The 19,568-nt window shown below is 42.1% G+C and overlaps 1 protein-coding gene across 2 annotated transcripts in view; it reads right to left on the bottom strand.

Annotated features, from left to right (window-relative positions):
• The window catches only part of pgs1 (phosphatidylglycerophosphate synthase 1), a 28,341-nt gene extending 8,773 nt beyond the window's left edge, over window positions 1-19,568 (bottom strand). For both annotated transcript variants that reach the window (XM_073489470.1, XM_073489471.1), the window contains exons 1-7: window positions 19,447-19,568; window positions 10,905-11,115; window positions 8,252-8,329; window positions 4,937-5,036; window positions 4,657-4,846; window positions 2,785-2,963; window positions 887-1,086 (exon numbers count right to left, since the gene is read on the bottom strand). In XM_073489470.1, the coding sequence (XP_073345571.1) occupies window positions 887-1,086; window positions 2,785-2,963; window positions 4,657-4,846; window positions 4,937-5,036; window positions 8,252-8,329; window positions 10,905-11,115; window positions 19,447-19,562 (1,074 nt within the window). In that variant the 5' untranslated portion in view covers window positions 19,563-19,568. The remainder of the gene's footprint in view (window positions 1-886; window positions 1,087-2,784; window positions 2,964-4,656; window positions 4,847-4,936; window positions 5,037-8,251; window positions 8,330-10,904; window positions 11,116-19,446) is intronic.

Here is a 19,568-nt window from a genome sequence, read left to right as displayed (position 1 = left end):
TCTTGGTCACAAACCAACAAACAAGCAGACAGAGGTGAAAATATAACCTCCATGGCGGGCCAACTCTGGCCCATGGGCCCTACTTTGGGCTGCCTTGTTCTACAGGGATTAGATTTTGTTTTCAACATTTTATTCAAAATAAATCATTAAAGCAAAGAAAACTTGTCTATTGCCAGTTTGAAAAAATGTTTTTTCTGATAATTTCAAAACAGGTCAAAGTCAGATCAGTGTGCCAGAAAGTCTGGATAAAAATCTGAATTTAAAAACTCTACAACTTGTAATGCGATCACTATTCACCGCTGTATTCTCTGGTGGATAATCCAAATTTGTTCTCCCCATTTTTCTCTCTCATTTTTACTTTATTACAGGAAATGTTTCTCTGGCAGATGAAAGGAAAACTTTGAGTGCTTCGTGTTGCTGAAGGAAACAACAACTTTTGGGTTCATGTGGAAACAAAATGTGGGTGGAAATCTGTTCAAACTGCTCTGATCCTTTTAAGACTGGCGAATATTTCTTCAGGTTTGTGAACAGCTGACCACAGTAGTTGTACTAAATCACAGTATATCACCCTTATGATCATTTTATTGCGTTCATTCCCAGAATATGTGACTAATAAACCCTGAATAAATGCTCAAATATTTATTCATGCTTTATTAGTCATACGGTAGTTTATAAGTCATGTTTAAAACATCCCGTGATGACTTCAAAGAACCTCAGACTAATGAGATTTATGACTTGTTATCACGCACACAAGCAAAAGGTCAACAAAGCTTTGAAGAAACGTGTAAAATAGAAAATATTTAACAACATCAAGTTTTTGTTTCAAATATTTCTTTAAAATGTGACTCAGCCAATCAGAAGAGGCCGTTCAGGTTTGGCAACTCACCTGTGTGACCTGCTCGTCCACCTGGATGCCCAGAGGTTTCATCTGGACCAGAGGGAACACCCAGGTGTCCTCCTCGCCATCGCTCATCCCCTCGTCCTCAGAGTCCTCCGACCGGCCCGACAGCCGCTGCCTTATGTGGGCCGTGTTCACCACCTCCATGATCCGCCGCCTCGCCGCCGCCGAGAAGTCCTGCCTGTTGCCTGTTTGAGACGCACAGATGGAGGCGAGGGGTCAGTCTGATCTCTGGGTCACAGCGCTCTCAGCTCTGAGAGCGTTTGAGAGGATTTACAGCCACTTAGGAGCACGGAGCGGAGAGGAGGATGTTGATGGGAATGAAAACACAACCTCAGCTGAAAGGTTGTTATTTTAGAAAATGCTTGGTTCTGACTGGCTGGCGAACGGCAATTAATGACATAAAAAAATAGTTTCACTTTGTTTTCTATTGTGCCTCTCACTGGGAAATGTGCAGCACTTTTAGTAACATAAAAGAGACATTGATTGTTTTAATATGGATGATGTTAATGCAAAATTCGTTTTTTGGACCTTGATGTTTTTTCCGTTTCCTTGGATCTTTACCGTACACTGAACTGTAAACTGGACTGATCGTGATCATGACGACATGCAACAAAAAGACTCCAGCAGGATGTTCAAAGAATCTCTTAAAATTAACATATTTCTTTGTTCAATGTGTAAAAATATGTGAACTGCACCCAACAACCGCAGCCTCCATGTCAACTGATAAAGACAGCGGGACGGATGTAGTGATTATTTTCATTCCCGCTTATTTTATCATTTAATCGATTAGTCGTTTGGTTCCCAAAGCCAAAGACGACGTCCTCAAACGTCTTGTTTTGTCCACAACGCAAAGATATTCAGTTTAGTGCCACAGAGAAGTAAAGAAACAGGAAAATATTCACATTTAAGAAGCTGGAATCAAAGAATTAAGACATTTTGTTTTTTCTTTAAACATTAGTCATCCCTTGCTACTGATTGGTCCGAGAAAAATGATCAAAATAACCCCCTAGATACAAGTAATGAGCTAAAACATGCGCGACGTGAGGCAGTGAATGAAACAAAACTCTGATAATGAGGCCACCGCTGTGAGTAAATGTTCCTGTAATGTAGTTGAAATAACCCTTTAAACTGCACAGCCGCAGCATAACGAGACATGTTATCAGTTAACGCTCGCTGAGAGAATACAGCTGAACTCTACCTCATCTGTTATTTTTGTACTTCAGGAAACCTCGTTAATTATAATCAGCAACTAATGTTCATTCATCATCGTCAGTCTCACTAATGTCTTTCATCAGAATTTCGCAAGCGTCTGTGTGTGTCTGTGTGTGTCTGTGTGTGTCTGTGCGTGTGTTCGTTCCCACTCCATATCGTCTTCCAGCAACACTATGACATCACAACTCTATTCCTGGTGTTCGTTACCGCGGCGGTCCAGCTCCTGTAGACATGATGTCATTCACCTCTCAAACTAACATCCTGGCAGTCTGTGCTCCAGTTACGGACACACAGTTCAAGTGTGTGTGTGTGTGTGTGTGTGTGTGTGTGTGTGTGTGTGTGTGTGCGTGCGTGTCTGTGCGGAGAGAGAAAATCCTGACAATTTCACATCCGGCTGCCTGGCTAGCCAACCGCAAGAGCTCTCTCCATCTTTCTCACGCACACACGCACACACACACACACACACACACACACACACACACACACACACACACACACACACACACTCACTCTGACCGTCATCTGTCTAAGCTTTCAAGCTCCATTAGCGAAATCCATCGGCTCCTCTTGCTGAGAACGTGGCCGGTGCCACCGTAACTGAGCACGAAGTGTCAAACAGTGTCAAAACATGTTGGAGGGTAAACATACACACACTGTCGTTTGGTTCCCACCTTTGTACGGGTGCACCATGCCCTCCAGCATGGTGACCGAGTCGTCGGGCTGCAGCTGCAGGGAGACGTCTCCCACGGCCTCCACCAGGTCGGAGAAGAAGTCGGCGACCTCGCTGCAGTTCTCCAGCAGCACGTAACGGTCCTGTCTGTTGGTGAAGTACGAGTCGCTCAGGTTGGCCCTGCACAATGACAGAAAAGAGACAGAATGAAGTAATGTTTTGGCGAGAGAGGACTTGGAAAAAAAGAGAAATTTGGTCTAACATGTTTCTGAACCGAAGTTTCAGTCGGTATCATTTTGGATCGAAGTCGAAGATATTTGGATTCTTGAAACCCCTGAAGATACGAAGGTATCTCTCCTCACTCTTTTCATTAGCAGGGATCAAAATATCAGACATCAAAAATCCCTGCTCGTCCTGGGAATTAATCGGCAATAACTTCTGTTTGATGTTAGGATATTTTTCTTTCTTATTAAATACAAGTTGTATTCTTTTTAATTCAAGTTAAACCTTTGTCTGTTAGGATGTGTGCAACCTGCTGTGGCCAATTTCATCTCATGACCTTCCTCTTCAGTGCTGGATGACAGTATAAAACCCATCTCCATTTGAATTCAGCCATGAAAAGCCAACTTAATACCACATCGCTTTATTTTCATTCCAGGAAATTGTGCTTGAAAACAAGGGGGTTGTCTTACATTAGAGGACAACGCTTTTGCTTTTTCGCAATATCAGATAGCTTTTCCTTTTTTAAAAGATTATTTTATGGGCTTTCAGCCTTTATTTGAAAGGACAGCTTAGAGACTGACAGGAAAAGGGGGAGAAAGTAGAGGGGGCGCAAACGGTGGGTTGTTTGTAGCCTTTAGGGGAGACACTACAGATGGATAACGACTGAATATCATCATAAAACCTCCCAAGTGGATTGCTTGGATTAAGACAATTAGTTTTGAACAAACGAACAACACAAGTCTACTATAGAGTATCCTGGATATTTAGAGCTGAAGGCACAAAACTCCTCCCTTTCTTACGGATCGGTTGTCTGTATCGGCAGCCGGAGGGTAGGAGGGTGAAGCGTGAATTGAAGGTGTCGTAAGCGTTTGCAGGTCAGGAGCGGGGATACGAATTATTTTAGATGATGTGCTAGGGATTTTCAGGAGCTTGTGCGACTTGTCTTCCTGCCACGGAGGAAATTCAACCGTGATAACAAACAGGCAGTGAAGCAGTCACAGATGATGAGGGGCTCCAAAAGACAAAGAGACAGTCTGAAAACTGCCGACAGCCTGAGAAAATCATTCAGTCGCTTCCATCAGCCCATGAGTATGTGGCTGATAGAGAAGCTCTGCTAATTTGTGAGTGATGTTCCGCTTTAATTGTAGTATTTCATGTCAAGAATGAGGGAAACTTTCCCAGCAGAGCGTGTGTGAAAGTGCGTTAAATCTCAAAAAGTCTGTGTTGTAAAAGGAGTGTCTCATATTCAAACAAACACACTGTATGTGTTTATGAGCATATTGTTTTGTGCATGTTGTATCTTGTTTTGTTTCCTCAGAAGCTGTCGATTAAGCTTAGTGTAAGCATTTAGTTCCACTTTGTGTGCTGTACTAAATGAAGTGGGAACCGCACTGTGCCCATTGATTTTGGAGCACACCCAGAGGTATACACTGAGAAACATTTCCCAGCAGTGGTGGCAAACACCTGAACTTTGATTAGGAAAGCTTTATGCAAACACAACATGGACCAAAACAAGATTAAACAAGGGGGAAAGTGGTGCGGGTTGAGGAGGAGGAGGAGGAGGGAGGACTTCAGTTTGAACTCAAACAAACAGCCTCAGTGTGAAAACGGGCCGTATTGACAGAAAGTCGAACAGCCAGAGTCAACAAACCCGCTGATGATGATGCTGTCGTCGAACAGGTAGACCTTGATGTGCTGGACTCCGATGGTCTCGTTGAAGCGCTGAGGGACCAGCAGCCGCAGCAGCCCCCTCAGGTCCGGAGTGTGGTACAGAGACACCCGCATCTGAGAGGTGAAGCGCTGCAGCAGCGGCAGCAGCATGGTCCTCGAGTTGATCTGTCCTGCACGGGAGAAACGAGGGATGCGATCAGGGTGATGAGCGTGGTGGTGCCGTGTGCTAACCAGTGACAGAGATGTAATGGGAAAACTACCTCGTGAGCCGCGAGTGTAGTCCAGTAATATGGAGACTTTTAGGTCGGGAGCGTGACTGTTTCCCTGTGAGCGCTGTAGAGCTTCCTCCATACAGTCCACCTTAAAAACAGAGACAGAGGACAAAACATCCACATGTGATTAAATGATTGACACATCAACTGCGTTTCCTGTTGTCTGTAATCTTGTTTTCGCTTCTCACTCCACGACACAAACTGATAACTCATTCTTGTTGGCAGGTGAGCCAGCAGCCGCGAAACAAAGTAATTGATTAACAATTGTTGGCATTGATTGGCAGCAGACAGCATTCATCAAACATCGGCAGCCTTTTATTATCTGTTTACCGAGCGTGGGAAACGTTAACTCAAAGAGGAAATGGCTGCTCATCAGAGGGCGCCACTGGTAGCCCCGTGCAGAGGCCCCTTGTTTGTTCCCAACCTGAACACGTTTTCCCACTTCGGCTAAATTGTGCATCTGGTGCCCAAATGCATCCAGTTATACGTCACTCCCAACAGAGTGCCTGTTTGCATGCCAGTAAAACGTTTCCTTGTTTCCAGTAGAGAGCTCTGTGGGGACACCGACACTTCCAGCAGCTCTGCTCCGGGGAGAGATGTGATCGTGAGTCGGAGCTCTGAGGGACGCTGGAGAATTTGTTTATCCTTTAAAGCAAAGACTACAAACACTCACCGCCTACAAATCCAGCGAAAATGTTTGTTCTCTTTGGCTTTTGATTAAATCTTGAGATTTAGACTGTAAGTCAGTATGATAAGTTTCGAGGGAGAGGACTCAGAGTGACATAAAAAGTTTCACATTTATTTTTGGAGAAATATCCAAACTGAAGGAAAACTTTCAAATGGCCCCCTCGGAGACAGCGGAGTGGCCAACAGCTCCGAGGTTATTTTGCGTTTGTTCCCCCTGATTTAGTCAACGTTCATCCTGTATTCTGAATTTATTTCTCTGTTCTTGGTTCTCATTTAATTGTACTATTTAATGAAGCAGTTCTGAGTATTGTGCCAGGGGCTTTTATGTCTCTCTTTGGACAGATTTTTGTAATGCGCGCAACACGTAGTCAACAAACTTTACAGGTGTTTGGATGAGATAAAAATGTGGGCCGAATGCCAAAATGGTATCCCGTAATGATGTGGTAATTAGTAGGGTTGGGCCGATAAACGACGCCATAGTCTATCGCCGATGGCTGACAGCCAGGGGTTTGGAGAGGAAAATAAAAGAAATTTCTTCCAGCTCAGTGCGTTAGGACTCAATGTCCTGTCGATCAAGACGCTCGGTTAAATTTGTGGCAGCGTGTTTGTTTTCTGTGGGCCTGTTGCTGTCTTTATTTAATTGTGCCGTTGTTATTCATATTTCTTAGCCTTGCTTCCTCAGGATAGCGAGCCGCCTGGCTTTGTTACAAGCTTCTGCGGCTGACCACAGCTAAGTTTTAAGCACCTGGTGCGGAGATGATGGCACTTTAAAAACCAGCATGCAGATGTTCTGTATTTAGCGTCGACCGATACCGATACGGATTATAAAAGATCAAGGAGACCGATTATTTGGGACTGATATTTTGTAGTACAAATGAAAATCATAGTGTCAAAGAAGTACAATTTACTCAAGTACTGCTCTGAAATACAATTTAGAGGTACTTTCCTTGAGTATTTCCTTTTTCTGCTACTTTATACTTCCTCTCCACTACATCTATATGATACATTTAGTTACCATGCAGATTCAGAGTATTCAGTGTTTATAGTCTGTTAATTGTGACCTGTTACCAATCAGATAGCGTTGTGGGCGGGACATTGTGTGAGTGAACGTTGCATCAGAGCTTAAGTCGCACATTTCTAAATGAGTTTATCTTATCTGCAATCTGACAGAAAATCACAGATACCGATAACTGGAAAAATGCTGAATATCTGCGAGACAGTTGGAGATTTCCGTCAGCGTGACAGCGAGTGACTACGGAGATGTCATCGTCCATCATCAACAGACATCACCCAACCCTAGAAGTCACGAGCGACTTCTTATTAATCTTGTTATAAGTGTACTGATTTACAGTTTAACATTGCGCTTCTATAACGTTGTTGTCCTCCTGATGGACAGTTTAAAAAAAGGATCAGAATCGATGCAGCAGAACGAGAGATGTTGTCTTGCCGCCTTCTTCCCTTTTCCAGAACCTGGTGCCTACATCAACCACAATGCAACTCGTCCAGGCTGGTCACGCTAATGTAGCCTCAAATTTTTAGCCTCAAGCAGAGATGAGAAGGAATTTACAGACGTGTAAGTAAACTCACTTCTTTCTGCAGATTTTTTTCATTCTTTTTCTCAACTGACACCGACTCAAGTGACATCACGTGAGGCGTTTTATCAGCAGGTCCATCTGGAGCCACAAAAGGTTTGTATAAATGCAGCAGTACTCCTGTAACACCTGTCCATAGACTCTGATGTATAAAACCTTCTCACTTCTAGAAAGCACTTTGAATTAACTTTGCATGTTGTGTGCTATAGATAAACATGCCTTTCTTTACATTTGACTCTCATAACCTGCACCTGTGCTTAAATAAACACACCGCACAGGTGCGAGTGTCAGTATCAGTCAGGTAGCCTTTGTGTTGGGTCTGGGATCGGGGGTTGTGTTAGTAGACCCAGTCTTTATGGTGAAATCACACCTGCGGGTCGCATTCTTCAGTCTAAACCACAAACCACACTCACATTTTTGCTCTGAAGCGAGCTCAGCTCAAATGTGTCCAATTAGAAGCAAACCTGGGCCTGAACATAAAAGCGTACTCACTGCACCTCATTGACTCAACATTTCTAGTAATCCATCATCCTGTGAGGTTACAGAGTTTGGCTGATTCAAATGCTTTTAACTGTAATTAAGCATGTTTGACTCGTCTGTGCAGTTTTCTGTAATCCTGCTGCTCGTACGAGGTCGAAAAAAACATGAAAAACAGCTGAATATGAGCATCAGTCCAGACTGTGGTTTGTTCTGGGTTAGTGTTGTTATGCTAGGCTTTCCAAGCATGAAGAACAGCAGGCTATCACATGCCAAAACTGGTCTCCTTATTCCCATAAACCCTTGCATTCTGGGGTCATTCCTTGTAGCTGGCCTGGCGTACGCTTTCATTTTGAACAAACCACACTGTGGTTCTCTTGGAAGACAACACTGACTCACAGTTTTCTGGCATCTCCGACCCACTATTTGGCACGCGCCCGGTGTTTGGACAGCATTGTTCTCACCTGACTAAAATTAAAAAACGTAAATGCTAAAAAAAAATAAAAAAAAATCTGCTTCTCACACTCACAAACACCACATTTCTCACCAGCTCCTGCTCCAGCTGACCTGTTCCCAGATACAACGAGGCCATCACCACTCGCCTCTTCGCCGTCTTGATACGTGCCTGGAGTGAATAGAGAAACAAACAAACACAGCAGTGAATTATTGTGTGAGTGGATGTGGGCGTTTGGCATCTGGTCACGAATGTCTGATACCAAGAAATGATAAACTGTAAACAGAGGGCACATTTCCTGTCAGTCATACACACACAAACAAATATAACCAGATAAAGAAGAAATCACTGTTTCCAGGTGTAAAAAAATAAACAAATCAAATCTCCAAAATGTCAAACAAACTCAAACGGTGAAAATGGATTATTAAGTATGGGGAGTTTTGCTGAGATTTCTGCTTCCAGGGCTGAAAATTGACATTTTAAAGAAATTCAACAGAGCAGAAACAAAGTCCTGTTTACTCTGGATAATCCACAAAACTCAAGTCAACAGTTTTCACAGGGAGTCTTTCCTCAGTAGAAAGTAAATCCAATGAAAACTGTTAGCAGGGAGGTCTGTGAAATTACAGAGTAACCAAGATATTGTTCTAGTAGGGCTACAATTATTTTCTTTTTGTTGTTATCAAATGTGTATGTTACGCAAACATAAGATTTCGTCAACAACATCGAGATAAACACGTAACCACCGAGTGTGTGGAGGACTCGACGCATTACCAGCCTCATTATTATCATTATTGGAAAAAAGCAGCAAACCTTCACAATTGAAAAGCTGGACCTCCAGTAGGTAAATGTTAAAAGTAAATGTAATTTTTCCACAAACAAAACTACCTGCTGGCTCACTCCATGAACGAGTGTGACGTCCTTCACATTAGTGGAAATCATGAAAATCCTTAGAATTACACATCTAGTTTCTCACATGACTTCTCTCAACCTTTTTGTGCATTTTTCATACCTAATGTAAAAGTAGCCATACTACAGTGGTGGATACTGAATAATGAAACCATCTGTTCCCTATAAACCTCACTAGCGCTACACAATTTTGTCTGCCATCAGGCGCCGGGCTTAACTGGTGATCCATTTCTCCGATCCAGTTGTCTTTGCAGCAGCGGCATCGATGATACCACTTGGAAACACGAGGGGGGAAAAGTTGTCTGTTGCCACTTTTAAGTAAAAAGCATGATAATAACCTTCAAGGGTAAGGGTAAGGGTACTCATTATGCAGAATGGCCTATTTCAGAATAATCTATTATATAACGGGATTATAATGATTGATGTTTTCGTGTGTAAGCGTCATGAATGTTGCAGCTGGTAAAGGTGGAGCTCATTTTAATCACTTTATATGCTGCTGAGTATTTTAACCTATAATAAAACGGCATATATTATTTGTTGATTATATTTTGTATTAACAATTTTAATTGAATAACTTCAGTTATTGAATACATGTAGTGTAGTAACTAAAGTACAAACACCTAAAAATCTACCCAGTTACATACTTGAGTAAATGTTCCCGTCTGTTCTTATAATCACATGTCATGAATTCATGTCATTTTTCTGGCGTACACACGTGTCATCATCTACAAACACCAATCAATTAGAGACGATTAGAGATGGGAGTTAATAGAGCGTGTGCGCCAAACATGATCTAAAAATACAACAATACATGCCAATGAGTTACTGGGAAGTGTCAACAAAGAGAAACATGTGACATGGTTTGGGGAATCACACCCATCCACACACACAAACACGGCGACTCTTGACAGTAAAAAGATTATCTTACACACATTACGTACGTAAGCATGCTAACAATGCAACTCAACTGCAGGGATGAGGTACTTTCACACCTCATGGAAATAAAACCCTGATTCCAAAAAAGTTGTGACAGAATTATCTGGAGACTGACGGCGTTTACCAACACCAGTTTCACACTGTGAATGTTCCAGACAGGTGGTTTTTTGAGCATTTCCCCAACTTTCCCAGTCTTTTCTTGCTCCTGTCGCAACTTGTTAGAAACGTTTTACTGCCATCAATTTCAGAATAAACACACATTTACAAAAAAATCAATGAAGTAAATCTCTTTTCAATTGATTGCCAATTGTAATATCAGTAATCAAAGGGTAAACTCTAAATCTAATCTAAATCTCTTGATGCCAATTTCTTGTACGTATTAATACTCTTAATGTCTGAGCTTAATAAAAGCTTTGTGTGGAGGAAGCTATTTTCTGGCTGTCACAACAGCAGCAGATTCCTGGTTCTTTGTTCCTGGAGAGGCTGAGTCGGCTAAAGTTAGAGGAAACATAAAAGAATTCCGATGTGGTGACACACAGCAGGTGTGGGAAAGAAAGAAAGAAATATAAAAACTCCAGTTTGTGACTCAGAAACTGGAAATGCGTTCCCTTCTTTACCGGATGTCTCAGAAATGTAGAGAAATGTGCTGGGTGACATGCTGTTATGAAAGGATCAGTTGTAACGTAGATGTGGACAGGAGACAAGTCACTCCAGAGCTGAACAATTAACTCCTGTCAGCTGCAGTGTCATTCTGCCAAAATCTGGTGTTGTGGTGTAAACAATGAAACTGTGCTGGCAAAATACTTTCCGCCTCATTTGTTATCTCTCATGGTACATTGCTTTTTATAGTTTTATCAGTCCTTCGCAGCTCAAGCAAAACCTTCATTTCCACAGTAACACCGACCTTCATGGCCTGGTAGAACTGGTCAGGTGAGGTGAGGACGTGGATGTGGGTGCCCGGCACCCTGAAGGCGGGTACGTGCTCTTCCATCCATCGGAAATGAGCGCAGAGGCCGTCTGTGCCTTGAGCTCCGGCTGACCCGGCGGGCCTGGAGACACGTCGCGGGGCTGGGTCGGCTTCGGCCAGGAGGGGAGCCAGCAGCAGCACCGAGGACCTGGCGGAAACATGTCGGAAACAATTCTCACTATTTTCACAGTATATCACCGTTTTTAGTACGTGACGTGACATTTGAATCACTGGAGAGTACTAATTGTGTAATTGGCGACAGCCGCCTGTTTTGCTGCACTGTTCCAACAATCACCAACTCCGGTTTGGTCAAAATAAACCCTTAATTCACAGAGTGAGAGAGAGATGTGAAAACATTCTGGTGCTACAGTCTGTTTTTTATATCGAACCGGCCCCATAGCTGGCAGTTAACGGTTATGACCGGCCCCACACAGGCAAAAAAAACCTGAAAATGTGGGTTGATTGGAAGATTTCCAGAAAGATTGTACCCATGAGAAATCACAGGCCTCTCCAGTGAGAAATGAGACGCGTCTCTATGGACGTGTCCTTCTTCCTATCTGCCTGGGGGGAGACTGTATCAGACAAAACGAGCCAGTTGTTCTATAAATCACAGGAAAAACAATAGTGTCTCAGGTATTTTGTTTTTGTGCTGGCCTGCAGCCGCCAGCGGACTCTCGAGTGTCAGACGTCAGAGATTCCTGTCAGCACCTGAACACACCACAATACAACATATCGTATAACACATGACATGAGAGGGAGGCTCTGCAGTCTGAGGTGGCACCTCCCAAAGATTGGTTGATATTTTTATGCAACAACAAGGAACTTTTCTCTGGTAATGACACAGTTTCAATTTAATACTGATACTTTATGACCTACATAAGCAACGAGATCATCAGGGAGAAGATTTGACTATTTCTTTACAGTTATATCAGATTCTCAGTGCCTGGCAGCAGGTTGAATTCAGACTTATCTGGGTTGGATGAGTCATAAAATAAAAACTATTTTAATAGTTGCACTGTTTGTTCAAATGTTAATATAATTATAATTTTAAAAAAGACAGGAAATCTCACTTTCTACTAAATGGGATGTTTAAAAAAAAAAAAAGGACTGAAAAGAATAATTTGCTGTTTAAAAACCAATCGATTCATTGTTACTTTAATCTTTAGGGACACAGATCCATGAGAAGATTAAACAGTGTGTCCTTAAATTCACCCCGACACCGCAGCTCTCTTTTGTCCCTGCTATACAATCTCACCGTTTGGTCTGCAACCACATCAAATGAAGACAGGGTGAAGAGTTAACCTCAGACATGACTGTGACCCTCACAGGCTGATTGTCACAAGTCATTCGATTCAATCCCTTTATACTATTACACCCGAAATTTCATCCAGAACACACACATTCACGCGGTTTCACGTCTCGGTTTGGACTCGACCCACAAAAAAAAAAACCATTGGAGGAAACAAAAGTCGCATAAAAACAGAAAACACAGCTCAGGGCTTCTGTCCAAAGCCACTGTGCTGAGTTTGAAGTCCTGCAGCAAACACAGAGAGGGGATTTCCCCGTTGTTTGGCATTCGAGTCTTAAATCATAAACACACATGTTCCTGAAAGAGTATTCCGATAAAAGGGCTGTAGCGTGAAAGAGAACTTCCTCATATCCGTACAGATTAAGCTGAATTATCTCGTCTTTTACAGCGGTGCAAATTACAAGCGTTATCTAAATGAGCGCATCAAACTTGATAAGGGGCTTATGTAATGTGATAGACCTCTCAGCTGACCCCGGAGCCTTTACAATTTTCTGGAACTGGTGAAATCTAAATAGAGTGTGACAGCAGATAAGAAACACTCTTTGAAATGTTGTGACGAATGTTCCAGCTTTAATTACATCAACTACCAGAACACCTCAAGCTATAGGGAAATAAGTCCAAGTGGATGTTAATGCCAAAGAAGGTGGAGTTTTTTATTTTTATTTTGCATCGTCAGTGTCGTAGATGACATCTTAATAAAGACTATTTCCAACAGTGTAGCATTTAATGCAGTTAGAAGCTAATGTAATAATACGAAGCTCAGACTAATAACTGCAATGAATAGAGGGGGCTGTTTACTTCGGTATGTGACCCTCCTGATTTGAAGCATGTGTTAGGAACATTTTCTGCTCCGTCTTCCTCAAAATCCAAAATTCCCCGACTGGGAACTTGTGTGATCTCATTACATCCTTAAAGGATTTAGATCCTCATCTTTCTCAACGGGTCCGGATTTATTTGGCAAACTGAAAAGGCTGTTTATTTCATCTTCTTTTGTAGTTCTTAAGACGTAGATCCGCAGGCGGGGCAATATATCGTTATTCTATCATTTTCATGACATAAGACTATAATTCTTCTTTTGAAGCCTGCATTATCAGACTGATCTTCATGCTCTAATTCTTGCCTTAGTCATTAAATCCCCATGACTGATGATTATTTATCAAAAATGTAATAAAGTACCAATAGTCATCCCTACAATATTGTTGCACTATTGATATGGAAGAGACCAGAATAGAGTAGCATAATAATGCAAGTGTACCCTGTCAAAGAGCGATTAACTTTTCATCCTTAATATTCAGACACTGGAGTTGGAATGTGAAAAGATATTTAAATATCCTCAATAAAAATAAATGAACCAACACAAACAAAACAATGAATACAATTTGAACAACACATGCGGGTGCTGCACCCAAGTCTTCACGTTGTGCTAAAAATGTCAGTGAGACTCTTGTGTCAGGGTCAGTGACAAATGAGGGTTTACATTATGAGCAATTCAAAAATGTTTTAAAAAATTGTTTTAAAAGCTTGCATCAGGTTTGCTAAAATGTATATTTTGTATTTATGTTGGTTTCATGTAATTTGAAATAGCATTTGAACTATTTTTTACAAAAGGTAAGACTGATTGTCCCTGAAAATGTCAAGTGGTGTAACCACAACAAAGGAGAAATATTAAATATTTCTTTCCACCTAGAGTGTATGCAAGTGTACTTATGAAAACAGTTACTTAATTTTAAAATATCACATGAAAATAGATTTTATTAGGATTATTTTAAATTAAAATTGTATGAGTTTTTGTAATATGGAGCAGGACAAATGCTGAAAACACTTTGTGTTTTCTAAATAATATTTGACAAATTATGTATAAACTGTTAAAACATATGTTAATACATTGCAATAGAGGGTTACATCCTATTCTACATGAATTTTCCTGTATATTATAATATTTTTATGAAAAATACTGGTTACACCAATTGACACTAACCATTTACACCACCTGACTATGTTGCTTCTACAGTCAAAGGCCATTGTTTGTTGAAGAAACTGGCACTAAAAATCAAGCATGACAGTGAGCAGGGTCAACTGAACTTTATTTTATTATTTTCAATGAAGAAAAAAATGGTCTCAGGGCAGAATTTGTGTTTTTCTGTTTTAAGGCAACGTAGTTGGAAAAAAGGGAATCAACTGTCTCCTCTGGTCTCAGGGCAGAAGTTGTTTTGTAGGATTTTCCTCATGGCTGTTTAGTCTCATCTGGTCCCAGGGCAGAGACCATTGTTTCCCACAATTTTGTCTGAGGGCAGGTGAATCTCTCCTGGTCTCAGGGCAGAAGTTGTGAATCAGGTGAATCTCTCCTGGTCTCAGGGCAGAAGTTGTCTGAGGGCAGGTGAATCTCTCCTGGTCTCAGGGCAGAAGTTGTCTGAGGGCAGGTGAATCTCTCCTGGTCTCAGGGCAGAAGTTGTCTGAGGGCAGGTGAATCCCTCCTGGTCTCAGGGCAGAAGTTGTCTGAGGGCAGGTGAATCCCTCCTGGTCTCAGGGCAGAAGTTGTCTGAGGGCAGGTGAATCCCTCCTGGTCTCAGGGCAGAAGTTGTCTGAGGGCAGGTGAATCCCTCCTGGTCTCAGGGCAGAAGTTGTCTGAGGGCAGGTGAATCTCTCCTGGTCTCAGGGCAGAAGTTGTCTGAGGGCAAGTGAATCCCTCCTGGTCTCAGGGCAGAAGTTGTCTGAGGGCAGGTGAATCTCTCCTGGTCTCAGGGCAGAAGTCGTATTTTTCTGTTCTCAGGGCAACGTAGTGGGAAAAAAGGGAATCAACTGTCGTCTCAGGGCAGAAGTTGCTTTGTAGGATTTTCCTCATGGCTGTTTAGTCTCATCTGGTCCCAGGGCAGAGACCATTGTTTCCCACAATTTTGTCTGAGGGCAGGTGAATCCCTCCTGGTCTCAGGGCAGAAGTTGTCTGAGGGCAGGTGAATCCCTCCTGGTCTCAGGGCAGAAGTTGTCTGAGGGCAGGTGAATCTCTCCTGGTCTCAGGGCAGAAGTTGTCTGAGGGCAGGTGAATCCCTCCTGGTCTCAGGGCAGAAGTTGTCTGAGGGCAGGTGAATCCCTCCTGGTCTCAGGGCAGAAGTTGTCTGAGGGCAGGTGAATCTCTCCTGGTCTCAGGGCAGAAGTTGTCTGAGGGCAGGTGAATCCCTCCTGGTCTCAGGGCAGAAGTTGTCTGAGGGCAGGTGAATCCCTCCTGGTCTCAGGGCAGAAGTTGTCTGAGGGCAGGTGAATCCCTCCTGGTCTCAGGGCAGAAGTTGTATTTTTCTATTTTAAGGCAACATAGTTGGACAAAAGGGAGTCAACTGTCTCCTCTGGTCCCAGGGCAGAGACCATTGTTTCCCACAATTTTGTCTGAGGGCAGGTGAATCTCTCGTGGTCTCAGGGCAGAAGTTGTCTGAGGGCAGGTGAATCCCTCCTGGTCTCAGGGAAGAAGTCTTATTTTCTGTTTTAAGGCAACGTAGTTGGAAAAAAGGGAATCAACTGTCTCCTCTGGTCTCAGGGCAAAAGTTGTCTGAGGGCAAGTGAATCCCTCCTGGTCTCAGGGCAGAAGTTGTCTGAGGGCAGGTGAATCCCTCCTGGTCTCAGGGCAGAAGTTGTATTTTTCTATTTTAAGGCAACATAGTTGGACAAAAGGGAGTCAACTGTCTCCTCTGGTCCCAGGGCAGAGACCATTGTTTCCCACAATTTTGTCTGAGGGCAGGTGAATCTCTCGTGGTCTCAGGGCAGAAGTTGTCTGAGGGCAGGTGAATCTCTCCTGGTCTCAGGGCAGAAGTTGTCTGAGGGCAGGTGAATCCCTCCTGGTCTCAGGGCAGAAGTCTTATTTTCTCCAACGTAGTTGGACAATTCTCATATTATTGGAGTTTTAAGTATTTTTAAAGCTGCTGTTCATGTTCAACATTGTCACTGTTCACCCACTTCATTCTGCTACATTATGAAAGTACATATATGGCACTATATATTGCTTAAAATTGTAAATGAATGGAATACAAATATATATTAAACAACACAAATGTAAGATTATGCCAAACTAGTTGACAGGGTGTTTTATAGAGAATTTCACCTTTTTTGAACAAGTTAAACTATTTGGTACGAAGTTTTTATGGTTATACCTCATTGACATGTTTGCCATTATCCCCTGAATATTCTCTGAAAATTGATTAAATCCAGAAATTTTACGAATTTGTACGTTTATTTTCAAATTTTAACCTTTTTAAATTCAACTGAACCATAAGAACACAAAAAAAATTGCGTCACGTCATTGACCCGTAAACAAACGTGCACGCAAACACAACGGGCAATATCGAGGTCAGCAAACATGAACGAGGTCATGTACATACATTCATACGTTAAATAAATAATTATTGTAACAGGCCTGATGAAAGCAGGACAACAATATACACTGAATGGCCAAAAGTATGTGGATCATGTGTGATCGTCTACATCTACCTCCTAAGTGCGGGCTTTTGATTTTCATCTCTAAGAGTTTCATCTCTTCTAGAAAAGCTTCTCACAAGATTTAAGAACCTGGCTGCAGGAATTTGTGAGGTGAGGGAAAACCAATCAAGTTCTTCCACATCAAACGAGGACACATAAAAAATAACTTCTTTATGGTTACGGCTTTGTGCAAAGTTGCATTGTCATGTCGAAACAGGAAATGCTTGTTCCAAAACTGTTGGCACAAGGCTGGAAGCATACTGCTGTCAAAAGGGTTGTAGGGTTAAGATTTATCTTAATGAGAACTACAAACTTAAGCCACAAAAAACAGCCGTAGGCAAAAGTTACATAAGAATATCCGCATAGTTTTAGAATTATGACCCGTCTGTGATTTTATCTTTGTTTAACTTGGATTTAATTATTTATTTACGTTCGTGTCTGTTTTATTCATTATATTGTTTTTATATTCAGAACTGTAATTTCCCCTCTTGCTTTGCTAAATGAAACTGACGCTTTTCCTTACGTCAAAACAAAATAAAGTTATTCTTTTGACCAAAAACTGTACCATACTCTGACATGAGTCACATGACTAAGTCCTAATAATAACTGCCATGCTACTATCAAATCACACCTGTTGAATCTTTGCTATGTACTATTTAAGACTCACACCGAAACCAGAGTTAAATACCAGTAAGAAACAATTACAGTATGAGGAAGATAAGATAAAAAAGATGTGTTGATAACATATTCGTTCCAGGCTCCCCGCCCAAACTCTGTTTCCTTTTCATAAACAGAGACAAGATCACGAAACTTCATGTCACACTGATTTTCCACAACAGCCTCGGCCTTTTCATCGTAAAAGTCTCCTTGGTTCTTAATGGACCTTTTTCACAGAGGGAATGCCACAGTGGTAAAAGCACTGGTGAAAATAATAAAATTAATGTTGTCTGACTTTCATTTACTTCTGCTGGTTTTCACACTGCCGTGGCTCATTGGGGCACAATGGAACAGAGCCATCATTAATGTTATTAGCAAGGACAGACTGATTATCATCGCTGCTAATAAATATTTTTTTCAATTATCGTCATCTGTGTTTTTTGTGTCCTATTGTCGATAAAATACTCTTTTTTTTAAAATACAACACTCTCATGCAGCATCGCTCTCTCTGTCTGTAGTCACTGATCTAGTCTTTGATTGGTCACATGTCACGAGTAATAGCCTTTCAGCACTGAATAATCTGAATCTGCAAAGTAATTACTTAATTAAAAAGGTGCAATATTTAAGAACTGGCCAAACAGGAGCAGCACATCACTACAGTAGCCAACTGCTGCTACCTGTAATCTGTACTGTACCTACTATAAGCTTGTTAGCTCAGTCAGCCCTGCAGCTAGCGAGAGAAGACGTTTTCAGGCTCGGGGTAAGCTGCTTGGCACGCAAACTTCAGTAGATAATTTACTACGCAATACATAGACGTCTTTGACAATTTTTTTTTTGCATTTTGCATCTTCAAGTCATCTAATAAATGTAGTGGGCTGGAAGAATAAAGTAGCAGAACAGGGAAATACTCAAGTTAAGTACCTCCAAATTTTACTTAGTTTTTGCACAAAGATTTATATAGCATGTGCCAAGGAGGTTTTGTTTTCACCCATGTCCATTTGTTTGTTTGTTGGTTTGTCTGCAGGATTACACAAAAACTACTGAACGGATTTCCACAAAACTTGGACGCAGCATCAGTCTCAGCCCAGAATAGACCCCATTAACTTTTGGTGCAGATCCGGATAAAGCGACAGATGTAGGAATTTTTTCTTTAATATTGTGAGATAAGGCGCTTCCTGACATTTTCATTAATTTCTCAAGGAACAATTTGTGACTCTTGATGAACAAAGTCAGGCGTATACAGGTGGCTGGTATCTATGAGTGAGTACAATTTGATGCAGATCCAAGATTCAAATGTTTTATTTGGTGGAGGTATGCGCTCTACTGAGTGCCATCATAGTTTTTGCTGCAAATGTACATCTTATCTCATTACTAATAATCAGTATCGGCCCTGAAAAAGCCACATCGGTCGATCCCTAGTTATTTAAACATGGAGGAAAGATATGTTTTATACTACCAGTCGCCTCTTTTGTTAATTTGTTCCCAAACAGCCCCTCTAATGTTGCCTCAGGTGTGCCAATCACCTGTGTGACCATCGACCGGAAGTAAAACTTGTGAACTCCTGAGTGTCACATGATGTGACAGAGGGTGCCAGACAGGTGTCATGTTTCATCCTTGGTGAACATGACAGCCCACATTACATAACATACGTGAAGCAGAACATCATGTACAGGTCATGTGTTGTGGAAACCATCGCCCTCCCTGAAGGTTAGCTTCTGGTTGCTAGCCTGACAGTCACAGGAGATGCGTTACCCGGTGGAAATTAGCTAAATCACGTGATAACTGACTCTAACCTTTTCCGTAAACATGTCAGTTTCGCCTTAAATATTTTATAAAAATGGTGCGTTAACGTGTTATAACATCGCGGAGAGGTGTCTTGCAGGTTATTAATCAAAACTAGACGAACGTATGTTGCACACGTCCGACACTGGACGCACTAGCAGGAACAACATTAGCAAGGCATCTTTAAACTCATGACTGAAGGGTGCCGCGACGGAAAAACGCGGTTTTATCGTGATGTCAGTGCCTCCGAGGATGAGCCGCGTCTCTTACCCTCCTCTTCTGTCCCGTGCACGGAGGAGTCGGTCGGATATTCGGGTGAAAACCCCGGTGATGGCCGGTGTGTACACGGAGTACACCAGCCTCCTCCAGGACATGGGAGCCGCCATTGCTGC

This window comes from Pagrus major, chromosome 20 (assembly GCF_040436345.1).
Source record: "Pagrus major chromosome 20, Pma_NU_1.0".
NCBI lineage: Eukaryota > Metazoa > Chordata > Actinopteri > Spariformes > Sparidae > Pagrus > Pagrus major.
Note: the sequence above shows the minus strand (reverse complement) of the source record. Positions and strands in the feature narration are given on the sequence as shown.